Genomic DNA, 17885 nt, shown 5'->3' with positions numbered 1-17885 from the left:
TGTTTGGAATTGTATTCCTTCAGGGTATGTTAAATGCTGCCGAAGCGACATGTGTTACTAAATGCTTTAAATATTTATTTGTTAACTCTGATAAAGTTATATATGAAATTTCCTTTTGCGTCTTCACTAGTTATTGTACTACAGTGTAAAAAGTTATTTTGGGGAAGTTTGTGTAATGTAGATAAGGAATACTACTAATTATGTTTCAATTTTGAATGGGGATTCTGAATTGCAGAGATACTAGACTAACATTTTGCGGTGCAAGGCGGGTGTGTGCAAGTGGGCATGGGGCAGATTAACGCAGGTGAAGAAGCTAGGCGGGGCGGGGTAGGTTGTAATGTTGCGGGTTAAGACAGAAACCGCACCGCACCCACGCCGCACTGTTATGAACAGAAGTAATTTGGGGTAATTAAAGAAAAAGAATTAAAATGCAAAGGAGAATAAAACATGTGTAAAGCTCAGGTGTAGAGTTGATTAGCGAGGCTGGAGGGCTATGATTAATTCAAGGAAAGGGTCATATAACGAACCTGGCAGGGAACAATCCCTAACTAATTACCGGTATTATTTCTTTGTTATCTCTTTCATCTTTTTCATCTCTTTTCTGCTTCTTCCTCAATTCTTTCTTAATCCCATTTCTTTTCTCTTATATTCCTCATGCATAATCAGTCATGGAGTTCAAGAGATAATTTGATTAGCTATCATTTCCATTCAGTTTTTCCATTAGTTGTAATCGTACACTTTCAATTTATATAAACCTTGAAAATTGTCCCAAAATTCGTGTCAATTCTTTTAATTACTGCTTAGTTCATTACAATTGGTATCAGAGCCTTGTTCCTGCGACTGTGGTATCATCATGATTGCGAACGAAGGTACAAGACTGGAGGTCATAGTTGATCAAACTACTCGAAATGAATGGAACAATTGTCAATGAAATTGGGCGAAATAGCAGAAAATTTCAACAAATTGCAGCAAGGGCATGGATGTTGTGTACACAACATTGGTTGCATGTGCAACATATGTATCTAAAGTGATACTTTATCTCCAAGAAATGCAGTATGTTGTGTACACAGTATACTAACAGTCTTGACTTCCTTTACACCTCCATGAAGTTTCATCCCATTCTCATACTCGAGTAAAGAGATATAACTTTTGGAAGCTTTGAATAATTACGACAATGCCACTGCTCTTTGGCTAAGTCAAGCACATAGGTAAACGATCTCAGAATGAAGCCAAACTTGGTAAACATTTTCAATAACATTCTAGGAATGGGCTTTTCACCAGAAATTCCAAGATTCCAACTATTGGTTAAGAACGCGGGGTACTGACACTCGGGGCACGCACGCGGCCGTTGCCCATAGGCTAGACCCTTGCGCTCACCCCAAGTCCTTGATGAGATCCCTTGGCACTCTTAGGACATGCAATACAATATTTGTACATAATCGTTGCCTCCCGCATTGCCCTTCTGCCTGATGCTTATGATGATTGATGATAGTGCACAGTGTCTTGCACAGTTAGCGCTAGACACTTGCACGGCTGACGTGCAGCGTTACGGGCGCTAAGGCACAATGAAAGCAACTTGTAACACTACTGATGTTCTATAAATGTATTATTTATAAAAGTAATCCTATTATACATAATTTTGGTTAAGTTATCGGTTTAACACATGTATAGACATTTGTCATGTTTGACCTTTACATGCATTAATTTTTTCTTTTTGCACTCTCATGTCAAAGCTATATAATCAATTCAACTTTTGTAGTACTGGGCACCTAATACAATCCATCACCACCTAGTACTATAATATTAGCCATTTAGTTATTTTAATTCGACTTTTTCATTATGTTATGAAAAAATCATTCATCCCTTATTGAGTTTGTCAAAGGAGCCCGTTGATTAATGTTTACCATATTTTAGTTAGGGTTTTGAAGGTTTCAAAATAACACTTTCAAATATGTAGTCCTTAGACTTGTTATACTTTTTTGTTTGCCAAAAAAAAGAAATTAAATGAATCAATAAATATAGAGGTAGAGGGTTAGAGATACATTTCACGCATGAGGAGAAAAAATATTTTTATTTTATTTTTTCCATGGCACCAATATGTCATATGCTTGTACTAATTAATACTACTAGAATATTGTGACAATATATTAGCTAATAAAAGTGTGTTTTTCCTTTAAGAAGCAGATATGCATTAAAGACACACACAATATATAAATTTTTTATAGAAGAGACAATATAAAGATTCAAAATTAGCACTCCCTAAAAGGTAGGAATGTTGGTCACCCGTGCAATAAACGACAAGCTACCCTCTGTATCTGCTATTATACTCTTATGTCTCTCCCACATGCCTGCGATCCCACACTGCATCTCTCTATCTCTCTATCTCTCTCTCTCTCTCGTTGCTAATTGCTTTTTGGGCGCTATTATTATGCTAGAAAGTTAATATGGTGAAGTACTAGCTAAATCAACCTAGGGAGAAGATAAAAATATAATTAATGTTAAGACGAAAATCAAAAATAAAAAAGGAAAAGCCTTTTAAATTTATATGACAAGTAATTGAATTTGTTTTGGTAGTTTCGTGTAGGAGTATTGGTCAATGATGTAGAAAACGATGAGCTCTCTCATATGTATATGTTATTGTACGTTTATACCCTTCTCTCTCTCCCACCCACATCCACACGCCCTCTCCCACTATATAAACCCCACAATCCTCTCCTTAGTAAAAAGTTCTTTCATAATTTCTTCTTGATAGTTTTCTCTAACGACTTTTCCGATGGTCCTCATCTCTTACTCTTGATGAAATCAATGAAGAAATTTATGTCAAAATGGCTAAATTGAGCAGCCACCTCTTCATCAGAATACCATGAACGGAACCTACATTCAAATCAAAAGCCTTACTACATTAACAACACAAACCTCCACAAATTCTTCAGAGGCAAACTATGAGGATTGCTCGGAAGATTCTGAGATGCATGTGGCTACTACGATAGCAAGTTATTTCAAGTATTATTATGATTCTTTGCAATGCAAAAAATAATAATAGAGAACCAGCATCCATTTCTGATGGAAGAAATCCTTTCTCTAAAGGATGAAAATTTAAAGGACTCTGATCTCTTGAACTCTCTCTTGCACAAACTCTTCAAAGGTAATTATAAGGATTACCCGAAAGATTTAATGATTACTACTCTCTCAATTTCAATAACTCATACGCCCATCTCCTAAAAAATACATCCCTTTGCTTTGAATAAGTTGAACTTATATCTATAACTAAATAGTGATGGTAGTTGTATGACTGTTATTTTAAAATAAGATAATTTATTTCAAAAAATTGGATATGTCAAATATTCCATAAGAGCAAAATCATTATTTAGTTGAACTGGCAAAATATTTCACGCCAGAAAAATGAAGAATACATACCTTCAAATTTGTAAGAAGTTATTCAATATGTTTATGGTTTGCACTTTGCAGTAACGATAAATAAAATACAGATCAACGCAATCCCCCATGTTTGCGCAGCTGCCACAACATACTTTATGACATGACAACTTCACGTTGCATTGTCAAGAGGTATATCAATACCGATAGCAAGAGTTTTGATTATGATAGAGCAACCGAAAATCGAAATGACTGAAAAAACATATACTAACCCATTATCATACGGTAGATTATATATTTGTACCTTATAAAAACAAAATCAATGTAATTACGAATCATATGCAACTAAATACATTTGAATATTCGTCTTTGTAGGTTTGGACGGTATTAAATCATCTTAAGCTCAATTACCAAGTCACTACTCGATGATCACATTTTTCATTTTCTAGGATTGGTACTTCACTCTCTAGTATTACTCCCTCTATTTTGATTTATGTGTCTTACTTTAATTTTTAGTCTGTTTAAAAAAATGACACTTTTTATATTTAGTGTTAACACTGTAACTCGAAACAATTTATATGACATGTTTATGATCACAAAGATTCAAGGATATATGGTTGTCACACACATTTTTAATTTAAGCTCACAAGATTCAAAAGTATTTCCTTAATTCTCTTAAATTCTGTGTCCAATATTCAAACTTAGACACATAAAATGAAATTGAGTAGTATTATATTTGTAAAAAATATGTTTCACTAATAGTAATATGAGTATTTATTTTACTCCATCCGTTTCAATTTATTTATCTGGTTTTGATTTGGCACAAAATTTAAAAAAGTAAAGAAGATTTTTGAGTCTCGTGATGTTAAACTAAACATATGTAGAATCTATCAAAATGTTCTTTAATCTTGTGGTCTTAAACATATCACGTGAAAAGTTGAAATTAAAAAGTTGTCAATAAAATAAAGAAATATTATTTTTTAAACAAACTAAAAAAAAGTAAGAAAAACAAATTGAAGGGGAGGGGGTCGTATATATTCAATCAAATACTCTCTCGTTCACTTGTACTTGTTCACTATGAATTTTGCATACCCCTTAAGAAATAATAAATGAAGTGCTTAATTTATGATGATACTCATATTAATTGGTGCATTTTTTTTAATGAATTTGAAAAATGATTTAAAATGAGTAATTAATACTATAGATAAAATAAAAAAAAATTACCTTTTCTTAATATGTTAAAAATAATAAGTAAAATTAAAAATCTATTTTTAGAATACAATAAAACGTAAACAGAGGGAGTATGATTTGATTAAAGACGAAATGAGAAAGTTCTTGGTTTGGGGGTACATAAAAGGAGGGTACATGAATGCCACTGTATACAGTAAAAGTATACATATGTATAACGATCCCCAGATAACAACTGCCAACAATTTCATTTGTGGTACTGCCAAAGCTCAACTATCCCTTGCCCTCCTTTTTCCTCTTTCATCACACACACACACACACACACACACACAGAGTTGAGTTATTTTATTTCCCTACGATCTAGGGTTTTGAATAATAATAATCATGGGGGAGGATTGGCAGCAGTATGTACAATCAGTCATCTTCGGTCTTATTTTCTCTTTCCTTCTCGCCAAACTCTTCTCTATTATCTTCGCTTTCCGTGACGAAAATCTTCGTATTACACGTGGCGATGTTTCCAACGAAGACGAACCCAAAATTCAATCGGACGATACGAATACTAATACTAATGCTAGTGCTGCCGAGCCGCTAATTCAGAGCAACAACGACGTCGTTTCGGATAGTGATGATGATTGGGAAGGCGTAGAGAGTACTGAGTTGGATGAAGCGTTTAGTGCTGCTACTGCCTTTGTGGCTGCTACGGCTGCTGATCGGTCGCATAAGGTGTCCAATGAGGTGCAATTGCAGCTTTATGGACTTTATAAGATTGCTACTGAAGGTCCTTGTACTGCTCCTCAACCATCCGCTCTCAAAATGACTGCTCGTGCTAAGTGGTAATGCATACGCGTTTAATTGTTTTCATGTCTTGGATTTAAATGCTTTCGTTGTTTAGTATGATGTTAGTTTAGCTTGTCATTTGCTTACTTTATGACTCTTGTATTTGCTCAGATAGTTTGATGACATTTGTTGGTAAATCTGATTGGATCTATTATAATATATCCTTGTTAGCTTAGTGATGGAAAAGTAACTCAAATAGTGAACTTTTATGATACATGTGATTAGCAAATTAACTAGTTTGAGAGGGACCTTGCACTGCCATCCACTCGCAAAATGACTGCTCATGCCAAATGGTAATGCGAAGATTCGCCTCTAATTGTTGTTGCTGAACCTGAATTTTAATGCTTTCGGCGTTTAGTATGGTTTTAGAAAGCTTGTCATTTGCTTGATACTCCCTCCGTCCCAATTTAGGTGTATTAGTTTGACTGGACACGGAGTTTAAGAAACAAATGGAGACTTTTGAATCTTGTGGTTTTAAATTAAAGATGTGTGTTGTTTGTTAAATCTTGTTCTCTTAAACTTGCGGTGTAGAATGTTGGAATTGGAAAACTTACTAAATATAGAAAGAAACACTCTTTTTAGGACAGACCAAAAGGAAAGTAAGAAACTTAAATTGGGATGGAGAAGTTTGAATGTACAAGTTCTTTATGACTGTTGTACCTGCGTAGATAGTTTGGTGACGTTTGTTGGTGAATCTGAAACTCTGGTTTAGAGAGAGAGAGAGAGCGAGCACTATTGGATCTATTATAAGACGTCATGTTATGTGTCCTTGTTATCTTAATGAAGGAAAAGTAACTCAAATAGTGAACTTTTGTGATGCATGTGATTAGCAAATTAAGTAGTTTGAGTTTTGCGACTGAGGAACCTTGCACTGCTCCACACCCATCCGCTCTCAAAATGACTGCTCGTGCCAAGTGGTAATGCTCTGGAAAATCCGCCTTTAATTGTTTTTGCTGACCATGAATTTAAATGCTTTTGACGTTTAGTATGATCTTAGTTTAGTTTATCATTTGTTTGATACTCCCTTCATCCCAATTTAAGTGTCTTAGTTTTACTGGGCACAAAGACCTTTGAATCCCGTGGTCTTAAATTAGAGATGTGTGTAGTCCTTTAGATCTTGTGGTCTTAAACTTGCCATGTAGAATGTTGGAATTGGAAAACTTACTAAATATAGAAGGTACTCTCTTTTTAGGACAGACCAAAAAGGAGAGTAAGAAACTTAAATTGGGATGGAGGGAGTAGTTAGAATGTAGAAGTTCTTTATGACTGTTGTATTTGCGTAGATAGTTTGATGACACTTGTTGGTAAATCTGATACTCTGGTTTAGAGAGAGAGAGAGAGAGCGAGCACTATTGGATCTATTATAAGACGTCATGTTACGTGTCCTTGTTATCTTAATGAAGGAAAAGTAACTCAAATAGTGAACTTTTGTGATGCATGTGATTAGCGAAGGTTATGAAATTGATTTATGAAAATCTACTGTTAGCTATGATAAACAATAGGATGATAATAAGAGATGAGTTAAGTGGAAGTTTAGTATGGAAGTTCCTGAGGACTTCTCTGATACCTTGCTTGGAAAATCAAATTGTTCTGATTCCGGTTTGTTTTGAATAAAGTTGCTTGTGGCATCTTTCACGACATGATTCCGCTATAGTAATCATCTAGAAAAAGAAATCTTCCAATGCATGAGAGATATTTTCTCAGATCTCAATGACGTGATCTGGCTTGAGAAAGAGTTTTTCTTTTAAAACATACTGGCTGTAATTCTTTTTGAACTTGATCAAAAAACTTATTTGGGGGGTTGGGGTCCGCTTCTCCTTGAAATCCCATTTGAAAAATAGCATATACTAGGCTGGTAGCCTTTCTCAAAGCTTTAACAGTGGAAAAATGTAAGGTCATCAAAAGAAATCCTCTTAACTTATTTTCTAAGTTTTTTGATAGATCAAATGTTTTCTAAGTTATTAGTAGTATATTTGGTTGCTCTCTCTTGCCTGACTGATGCTAAGATTTACTTTGATCATATATTAGGAATGCATGGCAGAAATTGGGTGCCATGCCTCCTGAAGAAGCCATGGAGAAGTATCTTGATATCGTGACTGAGTTATATCCTTCCTGGCTTGATGGGTCTGCAAATGTAAGACACACATCTTTTGTTATTAATAGCGTTCTGTCATGCCTTTGTTTTCCTGTTCTTAATAAATTTACTACTTTTTTTTTCTTGCTGCTCTTGTTTTCTTATTGCTGTTTTGCCTCCTGAACATGCTCGAATAGAAAAAGAAGGGCGAAGAAAGTAGCGGTGCACGTAATGCAGATTCTAGAGGGCCAATGGGACCGGTTTTCAGTACCTTCATTAGTGAGGAGGAATCCGAAAATGAGTTGTAAGGTTTCTGAACTTGTGTGAACTTAAACTTTTGCAGTCTGTGGTTTTTGTTTATACTGTGACTTGTATAACAAATTTAAATGTGCCCCTCTGGGGAAATCATGCACTCCCTATGTCCTGAAAAATATCCTTGCTAAGCCACTCAAATAAGTGTTGCACTTTCTTTAAAGGAAGGTTTTAATATGTTTTATGTAACTCAACGGTTGTAGGACCCAATTTTACTATTTAAATACATTGTACTCACATTTTCTCCTAACAAAGTGTAAGCAACTCGTCTTCTTCAAGCAAGCGTATGGAGTACTATCATATGTAGTACTATCAAAATGGGAAAGGAGAGGAGAAAAATTAGAATTAAATGGTTGTATAAGTACGCCAGGTTCTGTTCCTTTTTTATGTCCAACCCCTACCCAGTAATAGTTGAATTTTCTACCTAAAATTACTCTACTGTCAAAGGAAATCTTAACAGTTTCGCTGGAATCAACCAAACTTTATTGTGAGTTCTAACCCTGAAGATCTTTCACTAATTGGCTTGGCAAAAAGATCAGCCCGGTGCACAAAGCATCCCGCATTTACGCAAGGTCTGGGGAAGGGCCGCACCCTAAGAGTGTGATATAGATAGCCTACCCTAATGCAAGCATTATTGACTGCTTCCACGGCTCGAACCCATGACTTATAGGTCACACGGAGACAACTTTACCGTGGTTCCAAGGCTCCCCTTCACTAATTGGCTTGACAGTTTAACTTTAACCTAGTCATTGTTCTTTTGGACTTCTGTAAAATGGGTACTGGGTACGGCGCGGATGTCGTCCTTTCTTCTGTTTGAGTAGGACGGTCTTTGACAATCTGCTATGGGCTAATTAGTCTATAACTAGTTCGTCTTCGCATCAAAAAGCAGAAACATGCTTTGGAGTTTCACTCTGATAATCTGGTTTGTTTGTAGAGTTTGTTTTGTCTTTTAATCGTAATTTATTTTTCCTGCACTAGGAGGCAAATGGTGCTAACAAAGTAACGACATCTAATCTTTGTCTTAACAAGTTTTAGTCCTTATTTAACTACTTTTGTCTTGTTTATCTGGAGGATGAACTTTTGAACTAGCTGTACTTTGTTGGTGATTTTCAAGTTGTGTAACTTTCTTTGTTTATTTTGTCTTTTATCTACATGTGTCTATTTCGGGAAGAAGAAATCTGATAAATCACATGCTCACTATTTCTTTGCAGAAAATTAGATGAAATACATGCCTTTGCACGAGAAGGGGACGGGGAGAACTTGCTTAAGTGCATTGAAAGTGGCGTTCCTGTGAATGTGAAAGGTTGGTTCTCAATGTGATATATAAAATTCTTTTGAAGTACGTGTGGTGTTCTAATGTTGATACATTTGATTCACTATTATTTGTATTGTTTATAGTTTTTAATTAATGACCAACTCTGAGGACTGGTCAGTCTTCTTTGAAAGAAGATTCTCTTGCACTACTACCAAGAAAAAAAATTAAATAGAGTGAACTGGAGAAAGTTTAGGGTGGGCGAGTGTGACCTAAGACTTGGAACTTGAATGATGTCTACCAGGAACTTGTAGTGCAGCTTTTGCTCTCTTGCCGTTTGTTTGATGTTCCTCCTGATTAAAATTTCTTTCTTGAAATGATTCCAGACAGTGAGGGTCGTGCCCCGTTGCACTGGGCTGTAGATCGTGGTCATCTCAGCATCGCTAAATTGCTTTTAAGCAGGAATGCCGATGTAAATGCCAAGGTACATATAATTTTCAATATAGCCAAGGTGCATATAATTTTGCATTATGCTGAACCTCTAATCTTGTTTCATTCGGTAATTTAATATTATATATACTTTGTAGGGCTTGTATTTTGTTGCATGATTTGTTTCATTTGAAATCTTAGAAGTGTCATAACCTTACGTGAAGTAGCTGTAATTTTCTTGTATATGCATCCTCTCCCCTCTCTCTCCCTCTCTCTTCCCCTCACTCTCTTCAATATAGTGTTTTTGAGATTTTTTCATTTTGTTGGAACTAAAAGAGAGGCAAAGAACAATATAGGTGCAAGATTTGCAGAGAGAGAGAGAGAGGAAAGAAGACTACTGTGCTGAAAGCTTCACTAAACCTAGTGAGTCGTAAAATTGCATTGTCTGACCATGGAATCACAAAGCATGATGAGGTCAATAGTGTGCCAAAATACACCCAAATACATGTGAGGCAGATGGTTTAAGGAAAACCCTAACATCAAGCAAACTCAAGTGTGGCCTATGCTTTAAAGGAAACCTACTGTACACAAAATGCAAGTGGCACATAAGAATGTTAATTTTACCTGAAAACCTAATGTCACTCAGAATGCAAGTGCAGTATGAGAAACAGCCATGTCTTACCTCAAACCCTAATATTACTCGAAACATAATTAAAACGGGTGTACATGTTGTAACTCTTGGCTAGTGGAATTGTCATAGAGAGCTAAATCAAAGTGGTCTTCATCCATAGTTTGTTTCCCTAAAGGTCTGTACCTTGGGAAATATTAGACTAGAGCTTATGTGGCTGCAAATTCTTTAGTTGGAAGGTTAGAGTTTGCAGAACTTGGTTATAAGCATTGGAGCTCTTAATTCTTCAATTTGTTTCCAATGTCTCTGGGTGCATCTAGTTTCCTGCTTTTGTGATACACTGACTTACAAGAAGTTATTTTGATCATTGAAGGACCTTGAGGGCCAGACGGCACTGCATTATGCTGCTGTTTGTGAAAGGGAAGATATTGCTGAGTTTCTCGTAAAGCATGGTGCTGACGTAGAGATTAAGGATAATGAAGGTGACTGCCCTCGTGACGTCTGCGAGTTGCACTGGCCTTGGTTGCAGCAGGCAACTGCCCACAACTAACGTACAGCATATTTTGTTCTTTTTTCTCCGTTTCTACTGATAGATCATCTTACTGCTGTACATGCTTGTGTAGAACCTATTTCTAATATTCCATGAAGGGATTTTCTCTTCTAGATTTTAGTAAAGTAAAGCATGCTATATTTTGTAGCTTCTGTGCTGTCAGTTATAAATGGAGCATGGAGCAATAAGATTGCTTCAAGAAAGGAGTAACCGAACGTAAAAAGTGATTGATTATTTTGCTTTTGAGGTTACTACATTGGTTGCTTACCCTTCTGAATGTCAGGGTAACATTGTTTCTAATTGGAAACTGGAAACTGAAATATTATTAAATACACTATCTGGTTTGTGTTTTACATTTTTTTTTTAGACATGTACGACATCTCCTTCGCTCACTCAATTCATCATGTGCAGATCATTGAATCTCTAATGGGAAGTGCGGTTAGGGAAATGCTCAGATAACCGTCAATAGCCATCCTCAGTTGTTCTGACTTAACCACTTGATTCTTGAAGCATTGGTTTCTGACGCTTACTGGTGTAGTTAAAATATACTCCCGTTTTACTTTATGTGTGAGTATTGAGCATGCAATTTTAAAAAAGAAAATGAAGACCTTTGAAACTTTGGGTCTCAAACTTCCAATCCTTAAGAATCCCGGAATCAGTGTTGAGCAAGGTGTTTTCTGAGAAGAGCTTGCTTTTACTTAGTTGTAGGATAAATGAGGTTAAAATTTTTAAATTTGGAAAGGGATAATTCACACAAGCTGGAACGAGGAGAGTATTTAACGATGCTCCGGCAGCATACGGGGTCAACTTTGACTAAGACACCATTTCGATGGGCTTATGGCTTTAACTTATATTTTTTTGTACGGATTGGCCTTCAAAGGTGCTGGTCTTTAATTTTTTCTCTTCGCCTAAAAATCTACGAGTTTCGTGTTTGAATCCTCTCTCAATTAAAACTTTAAAAAAAAATTGCAAGGTAGAATTTTGAATTCAAACTTTACCTTAAGGTAGAGTTTGCCTTATGGATGAAGGCGAATTCTGACTTAAGGAGAGTTTGCTACCTTTAGGCAAACTCTACGTTATAAGGTAGCAAATTCTGTCTTAAGGTAGTGCAGGCAAATTCTGCCTTGCAAAATCCAAACTCTGTCTTGCGATTGTTTTTAAATTTTTGACTAAGCGGGAGTTCGAGGAATTCATGGTTTTTAGGCGAAGGACAAAAATTAAAGATCAGCAATTTGAGGGCCAAAAATTAAAGACCACCCCCGAATAAGGGTAATCGTGCAAATTGCCCTTTGACTTATGGCTTATTTTTGTCATCTTAATTTAAAACAAGTGCTTAAAAATATGTTTTGATCTTACCCAAACACTACAAAAGTGATTAAGAGCTATTTTGGCTTAGAAGCACCTAAAAAATAGCCAATCCAAATAGGCTCTAAATTAGATACTCCCTCAGTCTCATAATATGTGTCACCTTAGCCAAAACACGCAAATTAAGAAACTAATAATAAAAATAAATGACTTTTTCCTCTTGATAAACACATGCACAAGTAGTAATACTTTTTAACATTGGGAATTCAACAATACCAAATTACCATATGGCTTTTTTAATCATCATTTAGACGTTACTCTAACTTTTCAGTTTTTGTTTAAAGATAGAGTTGAAAAAACTAATCAACTTATGTCTTGATTTCCTAAGATGACAATATGAGACAAATTTTTTTTGGATAACGTTACCCTTATTATGGTAAGGAGGGAGTAGTATATAAGCTTTAGGCCTCATTTGTTTTCATTAAGATTAAGACATCTGAATCTGAATGCACATTCGAATGATTAAGATATTGTCCCTAGCTCTGAACACTGAATGATTAAACTGTTTGTTTTTCAATATCTGGATGTGCATAATATATTTATAGAAACATAATAAATATACAATTTAAATTAAAAAGTAACTAAATAGTAGAAAATAAATACAGATTTAATAAAATAAAATATTATTTGATTAAAAATAAATGAAACATTTATGTTCACTATTAACGGTGGAGATGTTTTGTAATCGTGGTGGGTGGTGAGTGGGGGTGGAGGGGTGAGTGGGTCGTGGGTGGTTGGGGTAAGGTGTGGGAGGTAGTGGGGTAGGGTTGGTGGGGAGTGGGGTGGGGATAGTGGTGGGAGGTGGGGGTAGTGGGGAGTGCGGATGGGTGGTGTGGGGTAGGGGTTGGTGGTAGGACGTGGGGGTGGGTGGTGGGTGGTGTGAGGTAGGGGTTGGTGGTGGGGAGTGGGGGTGGGTGGTATAGGGTGAGATTGGGGTTGTTGGTGGGGTGGGGGTGGTGGGAAGTGAGGGGTTGAAGTGGAGGGTGGGTGGTGGGGGTGGGGTTGAGGTGGATGGGTGGGGTTGGAATGGAGAATGGCTGAGGGTAAAGTTGAGGTGGAGGGTTTGGGGTTGGGGTGGGAGCTGATGATAAAAAAGTTTCATACAAAAATACCTCTTAATGATATTAAGATTTGATTTAAGATCTTAATGATTAAGACATATTCAAACTCAATAAGTGCTTAGATCTTAATGCAAACAAATGCACTTAATGACTTAAGATTTGAATCATTTAGATTCAGACCTCCAATAAGTGGAAACAGGCCTTACTATGCTTGGCAATGCCCAATATGTTACGTTATCCGTTCAATTTATGATTCAAGGAAAAGCACGGTCTTCAGACGAGACATTCTTGTTCTTGTTGAACATTGGTCACGAAATTCTTGGGTTTGGTGGTTCTTCGGATCTCCCTTGCTCTTGAAATCCCGTTTGAAAAATAGCATATACTAGACTGGTTACTTGGTAGCCTCTATCAAATTTAACAATGAAAAGAGGGAGATCTTTATAGTCAAACTCAATGCTTGGCAACAAGCCTTTAAAGATAAGTCAATAAATCGAGCAATGGAATGAATATAAGAAATTTGAACTCTGAATTAAAATACGTCTATACAGGTGTACGAAAAAAATGAACAAGAGGAAAGAGACCAGAGCGACATTACGTCCTTCACTCACGGTTTCTTCCAAGTTGTTCTACGTTCCACCCTCCATACGGTGAAGTTACAAAAGAAATCATAGAAAGTGTATTTATAACTATTTGGGAACCAGAAAACTATTAACCTACAAATTCGATTAAAGCTCGTCATGTGAATCATCATCCTCGTTGGAATCCTCACTGGCGCCTCCTGGGGCTCCACCAGACTTCTGATACACAGCCGTGATAATTGGGTTGCAGACAGCTTCGACTTCCTTCAGCTTCTCGTCGTAATCCTCCTTCTCAGCGCTCTGGTTGTCGTCCATCCATTCAAGTGCTTCTTTTGTGGCGGTTTCAATCTTCTCCTTCTCGTCAGACTCTAATTTGTCTGCAAGTTTGTCCTTGTCATTGATTTGGTTCCTCATGTTGTATACGTAAGTCTCCAAGCTGTTTCGGGCGTCAATTCTTTCTTTCACCTTCTTGTCCTCCTCAGCAAACTCCTCGGCCTCCCTGACCATACGATCAATTTCTTCTTGACTCAAGCGACCTTTGTCATTGGTGATGGTGATCTTCTCTGACTTTCCAGAGGCTTTATCCTCAGCTCTCACATTCAAGATACCGTTGGCATCAACCTCAAAAGTAACTTCTATTTGAGGTGTTCCTCTGTTGAAAAGAGCAAGGAAAAAAAAATTATAATCAAGCAAGCAAATGCAACTCCTCAAATACTCTCTCTATCAAAAGCAGTTGGATAAGTACCTTGGAGCTGGAGGTATTCCTGTTAAGTCGAATTTCCCAAGCAGTCTACAGTCCTTTACCATACTTCGTTCACCTTCGAAGACCTGGAGGTGAGAGTTTCAAGTCAGAAAAGCCATAAAATCCGAAGATAATCTTCTTTCTGAGTTTTGCACAACACATTCAGCAAATTAGGAAAATAGTCTCAAGTATATACCGAAATTGTGACTGTTGTCTGCTGGTCCTGGTAAGTGGTGAAGACTTGAGACTTCTTAGTAGGAATGACAGTGTTTCTTGGGATCAACTTTGTCATCACTCCTCCAACAGTTTCAATACCAAGAGTCAGTGGAGCCACATCCAAGAGAAGAATATCTGGTCAAAATTCAGAAGAAAATGTTAATACTTTGCCATAGAAAACTCTCAAATGGCTGAAATAAGTCTGGAAGAAGCATTACCTTTGGTTTCATCACCTCCTTCTCCACTCAAGATTCCTCCTTGTACAGCTGCACCATAAGCAACTGCTTCATCAGGGTTGACACCCTTGCTAGGCTCTTTGCCATCAAAATAATCTTTCAAAAGCTGTTGTACTTTTGGAATCCTGGTACTTCCACCAACCAAGACAATTTCGTCAATCTGGTTCTTTTGTAGCCCAGCATCATCCATAGCCTTCTTAACAGGACTCATTGTCTTCCGGAACAAATCATTGTTCAGCTCCTCAAAACGAGCTCGAGTAAGTGGTTCAGAGAAATCCACACCATCAAAGAGAGACTCAATCTCTACCCTGACTTGATGCTGACTGCTCAGAGCTCTCTTGGCACGCTCAGCTTCTCTCCTGAGCTTTCCCAAAGCCTTGTTATCCTTGCTAATGTCCTTTCCGTGCTTCTTCTTTATCAATTTAATGAAGTACTCCATAATCCTCTGGTCAAAATCCTCTCCTGCAAGAAACAATAGATACATGATGAGCAAGTGAACAAGGCTGATGGGAAGACGAAAGTTATTTAACTCTCTTTTAAGACTTTGAAATTCATCATTACCTCCAAGATGAGTGTCTCCATTTGTGGCAAGAACCTCAAAAACACCATTGTCAATAGTAAGGATACTAACATCAAATGTTCCACCACCAAGGTCAAAGACAAGGATGTTCTTTTCACCACCTTTCTTATCTAACCCATAGGCAATGGCAGCTGCAGTTGGTTCATTAATGATTCTTGCCACGTTCAAACCAGCAATGACACCTGCATCCTTAGTGGCCTGCCTCTGGGCGTCATTAAAGTATGCTGCGTATTCAAAAGAGATTGGACATATACGCTCAGCAATTGTACGACATTAAAGTTTGGAATCACACATTATCTATCTGAAACAGGAAATGTTTGACGATACCTGGAACAGTGACAACGGCGTCCTTGATTTTCTTTCCAAGGTAAGCTTCCGCTGTTTCTTTCATCTTGGTCAGAATCATAGCGCTGATCTCCTCAGGACTGAAGACCTTGGTCTCACCATCTTTGACCTTAACTTGGATATATGGTTTCCCTTCCTTGTTAACAATCTTATAGGGAACAAGTTTCATGTCCCTTTGTACTTCTTTGTCATCAAACCTATCACCACATAAATAAGTGATCAGCATTATCATAATTATATCAGAGAGACTTCCACACAAAATTTTAAAAAAAACAATGCCTCACTTTCTCCCGATAAGTCTTTTGACGTCAAAGATGGTCCTCTCTGGATTAACAGCTGCTTGATTTTTAGCTGCTTCACCAATCAGCCTCTCCCCATCGGTGAAGGCTACCCACGAAGGGGTGATACGATTACCTTGGTCATTTGCTATAATTTCAACATGTCCATTCTTGTAAACACCAACACATGAGTAAGTTGTTCCAAGATCAATACCAATAACTGTTCCTAATTTCGTAGCTTCTTCTTTAGCTATAGAAAATGCAAACAAGCTCCCTGTTGACAAATCCAACAACCTTATTAGTGCACTGTATATGACTTTGTCGATCTACAACTATTACTTGTTTAACTAGTTCAATAAATGTTATTCTTCACTTAGTTTAACATAACATTGTTAGTATTAGAGAACTCAGAATGATCAAATATAATATTGACTCAGGATTTACCGTTACTTTAAAGACGCAAAATTATAAGTAATAATTTAGTCCAAACAAAATTGTTCAAGTTTAAATCTGGATGGTTTTATCGAAACAGATTAAACATAAATAACCAAACTAGTAGCAGATCTGAGAACTAATACATTAGTCATGTCAAAAAAAAATTAATACACATCAACATTGCAGTTAATCATTGTTGATTTGTTTGTCACAGCAATTCATTAGCTCAAATTTTCAATTGAAGATTATTTTATGTAATAAAAAGAGAAAAAGGAAAATAGAAATGCTTACCGAATAAGACAATTGCGAAAACGCTCAAGGAAGCGCGTCTCTTCCACGCACCAGCCATAGCTCGTATAGATCCAATGAACAATGTTTTGTTTCTCCTTACAGTTATGGATTTTCAGATCAACAATTGAAGGCTTACTATATATAGGTGTGTCTCTGCAACCTTCTTCTTCTGGAATTACAATTTACAACTTAGAAGAATGGTCGGTCTTCCTTTTTTGAATTTTGACGAAACGTGTCACTGGTGATGACGTGGACCAATGAAATATAAGGGATGTGGATGTCTTAGCCAATGAGGTGCTGACATTTCATTCTGCAAACTGATTGTTTTTTGTGCATGTCATATTTAATGACGTGGACCAATTAGAATTGAGGAGCACAATGTAGGAACCAATCAGATTCGTTTTAGAGTTGGATTGATCTGAACCGTTAATTTCATGTATCGAACGGGTGATTAATGATGATACGAGAAGGTGCACACCTAAAAGGTTCCACGTGTTCAGGAAGTTGCTGGAAGGTTCGTGAAGCTTTTCTCATCAATTTTTTTTTCTTTTATTTATGTTCTTGGAGTTATTGGTTTAATTGGAATAATGCATTACATTTGCATGATCTCTTTAAAAAAGAAATCTGGCTCTTCGACATGTCTACCAGACTTCAACTCTAATAAGACATTCCCTATTCCACTTCAAATGTGCAAATTAATATTAACAACTTTCAAATTAAATGACAAGCAAATAACATTATAACGGTGATAATCCAAACGATAGCCGATAGATTGTAAGATTTACAGGTATTATTTTCTAATCATATTGAAATACAGGAGAATTGGGTAAACACAACAATGCTTAATAGTGTTCGTTCCCTTGTCCATTATTTCCTCTATTTTAATTAATGTGTCTAATTTTTCTTTTTCAGTCTATTGATATATTTGGAAAGAATGTTATGTTCATAACTCTTTAAATATTTTAAATGGCATGTTTAAAACTATAAAATTGAAAGAGCATTGTGGTGCATCAAACATATTGCGGCAAATTTCTTTTATTTTATTCTTAAATTTTATGTTGAATCAAACTAAGACACATGAAATGAAATGAAAACAAATGATATAGATGGAAA

General features: G+C 36.6%; 2 protein-coding genes across 2 annotated transcripts; one reads left to right on the top strand and one right to left on the bottom strand.

Annotated features, from left to right (window-relative positions):
• Window positions 1-4765: 4765 nt before the first annotated feature.
• Window positions 4766-11329, top strand: LOC132632109 (acyl-CoA-binding domain-containing protein 1). Its single transcript, XM_060347940.1, has 7 exons — window positions 4766-5396; window positions 7429-7534; window positions 7672-7778; window positions 8998-9089; window positions 9425-9522; window positions 10469-10646; window positions 11057-11329. Exons 1-6 carry the CDS (start codon window positions 4948-4950, stop codon window positions 10643-10645), a joined length of 1029 nt encoding a protein of 342 aa, XP_060203923.1. The 5' UTR covers window positions 4766-4947; the 3' UTR covers window position 10646; window positions 11057-11329.
• A 2245-nt stretch (window positions 11330-13574) lies between these two features.
• LOC132632108 (luminal-binding protein 5) lies at window positions 13575-16939 on the bottom strand. The gene is made up of 8 exons (XM_060347939.1): window positions 16773-16939; window positions 16053-16320; window positions 15751-15965; window positions 15405-15647; window positions 14826-15305; window positions 14588-14742; window positions 14395-14477; window positions 13575-14301 (listed from the first exon to the last, which is right to left on the bottom strand). The coding sequence occupies exons 1-8, from the start codon at window positions 16828-16830 to the stop codon at window positions 13797-13799; spliced, it is 2007 nt and encodes a 668-aa protein (XP_060203922.1). The 5' UTR covers window positions 16831-16939; the 3' UTR covers window positions 13575-13796.
• Between the last annotated feature and the right edge of the window lie 946 nt (window positions 16940-17885).

This window comes from Lycium barbarum, chromosome 3 (assembly GCF_019175385.1).
Source record: "Lycium barbarum isolate Lr01 chromosome 3, ASM1917538v2, whole genome shotgun sequence".
Classification (NCBI taxonomy): Eukaryota; Viridiplantae; Streptophyta; class Magnoliopsida; order Solanales; family Solanaceae; genus Lycium; species Lycium barbarum.
The sequence above is the reverse complement of the archived record's forward strand: the minus strand, read 5'-3'. Positions and strand labels throughout refer to the sequence as shown.